This window comes from Nannospalax galili, unplaced genomic scaffold, assembly GCF_000622305.1.
Source record: "Nannospalax galili isolate Female #2095 unplaced genomic scaffold, S.galili_v1.0 scaffold6150, whole genome shotgun sequence".
NCBI classification, from domain to species: Eukaryota; Metazoa; Chordata; class Mammalia; order Rodentia; family Spalacidae; genus Nannospalax; species Nannospalax galili.
Window position 1 is genome coordinate 14,015 of NW_008327324.1, and position 2,393 is coordinate 16,407.

General features: G+C 49.7%; 1 protein-coding gene across 1 annotated transcript in view; it reads right to left on the reverse strand.

Annotated features, from left to right (window-relative positions):
• Nucleotides 1-362: 362 nt before the first annotated feature.
• Nucleotides 363-2,393, reverse strand: part of LOC103750985 (E3 ubiquitin-protein ligase TRIM58) — a 63,526-nt gene continuing 61,495 nt past the window's right edge. The window contains 1 exon segment of the mRNA XM_008854630.1: nt 363-919. Within this exon segment, the coding sequence (XP_008852852.1) occupies nt 363-919 (557 nt within the window).

Genomic DNA, 2,393 nt, shown 5'->3' on the forward strand with positions numbered 1-2,393 from the left:
TATGTAGAGTTTAAAGAGTGAAGGGATAATTTCTTTGACTGAGAGGTGGTTACTATAAAGGTCCATCGGGAAAACTCGAAGAGCCTCTGGCCACAGGATCTGAAGAGCCCGCTCCACCTCCAAAGTCGCTTGCCCCTGGCATCCGTCCACACGTCAGCACCCACGTCTTCTCAGAAGCACCCATGGGAGAATGTCCACTGACAGGCCTGCAGAACCGCCCACAGCAGCGCGGGAAGCAGAGGCGGCCATGCCCTCTCCCACCCGGACCCAGGGCCGCGCCCTCTCCCACCCGGACCCAGGGCCGCGCCCTCTCCCACCCGGACCCAGGGCCGCGCCCTCTCCCACCTGGACCCAGGGCGCAGCTAGGGCTCCTGGTCCCCGGCCGGGTTCCCGGGGGCCGCGTCCGTCACGGGTGGCAGGGTGAGCGGGGTCGTGTCGCAGACGAAGAAGTAGGGCCGGAGAACGCCCTCGAAGAGCTGGCGGAAAGTGTAGATGCAGCACCCGGCGGTGACGTCGTAGAGCGAGATCTCGCCCGCCTGGTCGTCCACGAAGAAGCCGACGCGGCGCTGCCTGTCGTGCTACAGCGCGGGCGCGGACGGCGAGCACAGCACCATGTAGTCGGCGCCCCTGAGCAGCCACATGGCCCAGACGCCATCCTCCGGGGCCGGTGTGGTCTCGCCCTTCCTCCGCACCGAGTCCCAGCACACCCCGAGCCCCCACTCGGCCCGCCGCCCCACCGCTACCTCCCAGTAGTGCCGCCCCGACGAGAAGCCCTGCAGCCCCAGGACGCACGGCCACGTGTCGAAGCGCTCGGGGTTCCCGGGCACGTCCTTCCACAGCTCCCCGTCCTGCACCAAGTGCAGGTCCGCGGTCAGCAGGAGGCTGGGATGCGCGGTGGTGGGGTCCAGCTTCACGTCCACTGCGGAAGGAAGATTGTGGAGCGCGTGAAGGGCGGGGGCGGAGGGGCCCTTTAATCGGCGCCTTCCATCCAGCCCGCGGGAGGCAGAGGCAGGCGGATCTCGGACTGAGGCCAGCCTGGTCCATATAGCGAGTCCCAGGCCAGCTGTGGCTACAGGGAGACCTTGTTCCTCAAAAAGACCCAAAACCAAACAAACAAAGCAAAAACAGCCAACCAGAAATTCCCCTCCCCTAAGCCCTACGAATAAACACAGCCAAGAAGGTGAAAGGCCTCTACAAAGAAAACTTTAAAACACCGAAGAAAGAACTTGAACAGGGCTAGAAGATGCAAAGACCTCCTGTGCTCATTACTATAGTGAAAGTGACCGTGTTACATAAAACTCCACAGATTCAATGCCATCCCCGTCAAAATTCCAACAGAAATCTTCTTGGAAGTAGGTTATAAAGACGGCAAGGAAGGGGACAAGAGAGGAAAATGGGAGGGAAACAGAAATGTAGAGCTGGGCGTGGTGGCGCATGCCTTTAGTCCCAGCCCTTGGGTGGCAGAGACAGGCACATCTCTATGAGATGGAGGTCAGCCTGGTATAAGTTTTAGGTCAGCTGTGGCTACAGGGAAATCCTGTCTCAAAAAACAGAACTAAACAAAAATGTTGAAAAGCTCATATCAGAACCTAGATTTAAATATCTAATTATCCATTTATCGATATCAAGAATCTTTATCCATCTATCATCTATCTATTGGCTATCTATTGATCTATTTATCATCTATCAATCATCTATCTACCTATTATTTATCAATCGTATCTTCTCACCTGTATATCATTTATCTATCTATCTATCTATCTATCTATCTATCTATCATCTATCTATCACCTATCTATCATCTTTCTATCAACTATCTATCATCTATCTATCATCTATCTATCTACCTATCATCTATTATCCATCCATCATCTATCTATCCATCATCTATCTACCTATCATCTATCTATCATCTCTGTCTATCTATCTATCTATCATCTATCCATCATCTATCTACCTATATCTATCATCTATCTATCTATCTATCTATCTATCACCTATCTATCATCTTTCTATCAACTATCTATCATCTATCTATCATCTATCTATCTACCTATCATCTATTATCCATCCATCGTCTATCTATCCATCATCTATCTACCTATCATCTATCTATCTATCATCTATCTATCCATCATCTATCTACCTATATCTATCATCTATCTATCTATCTATCTATCTATCACCTATCTATCTCTATCCATCTACCTATCATCTATCATCTATCCATCCATCATCTATCTATCTATCTATCTATCTTTCTAACATCTATCATCTGTCTATCATTTATCTATCTACATATCATCTATTATCTATCCATCCATCATCTATCTATCTATCTGTCATCTATCTTCTATCTATCTATCTATCTATCTATCTATCTATCTATCTAT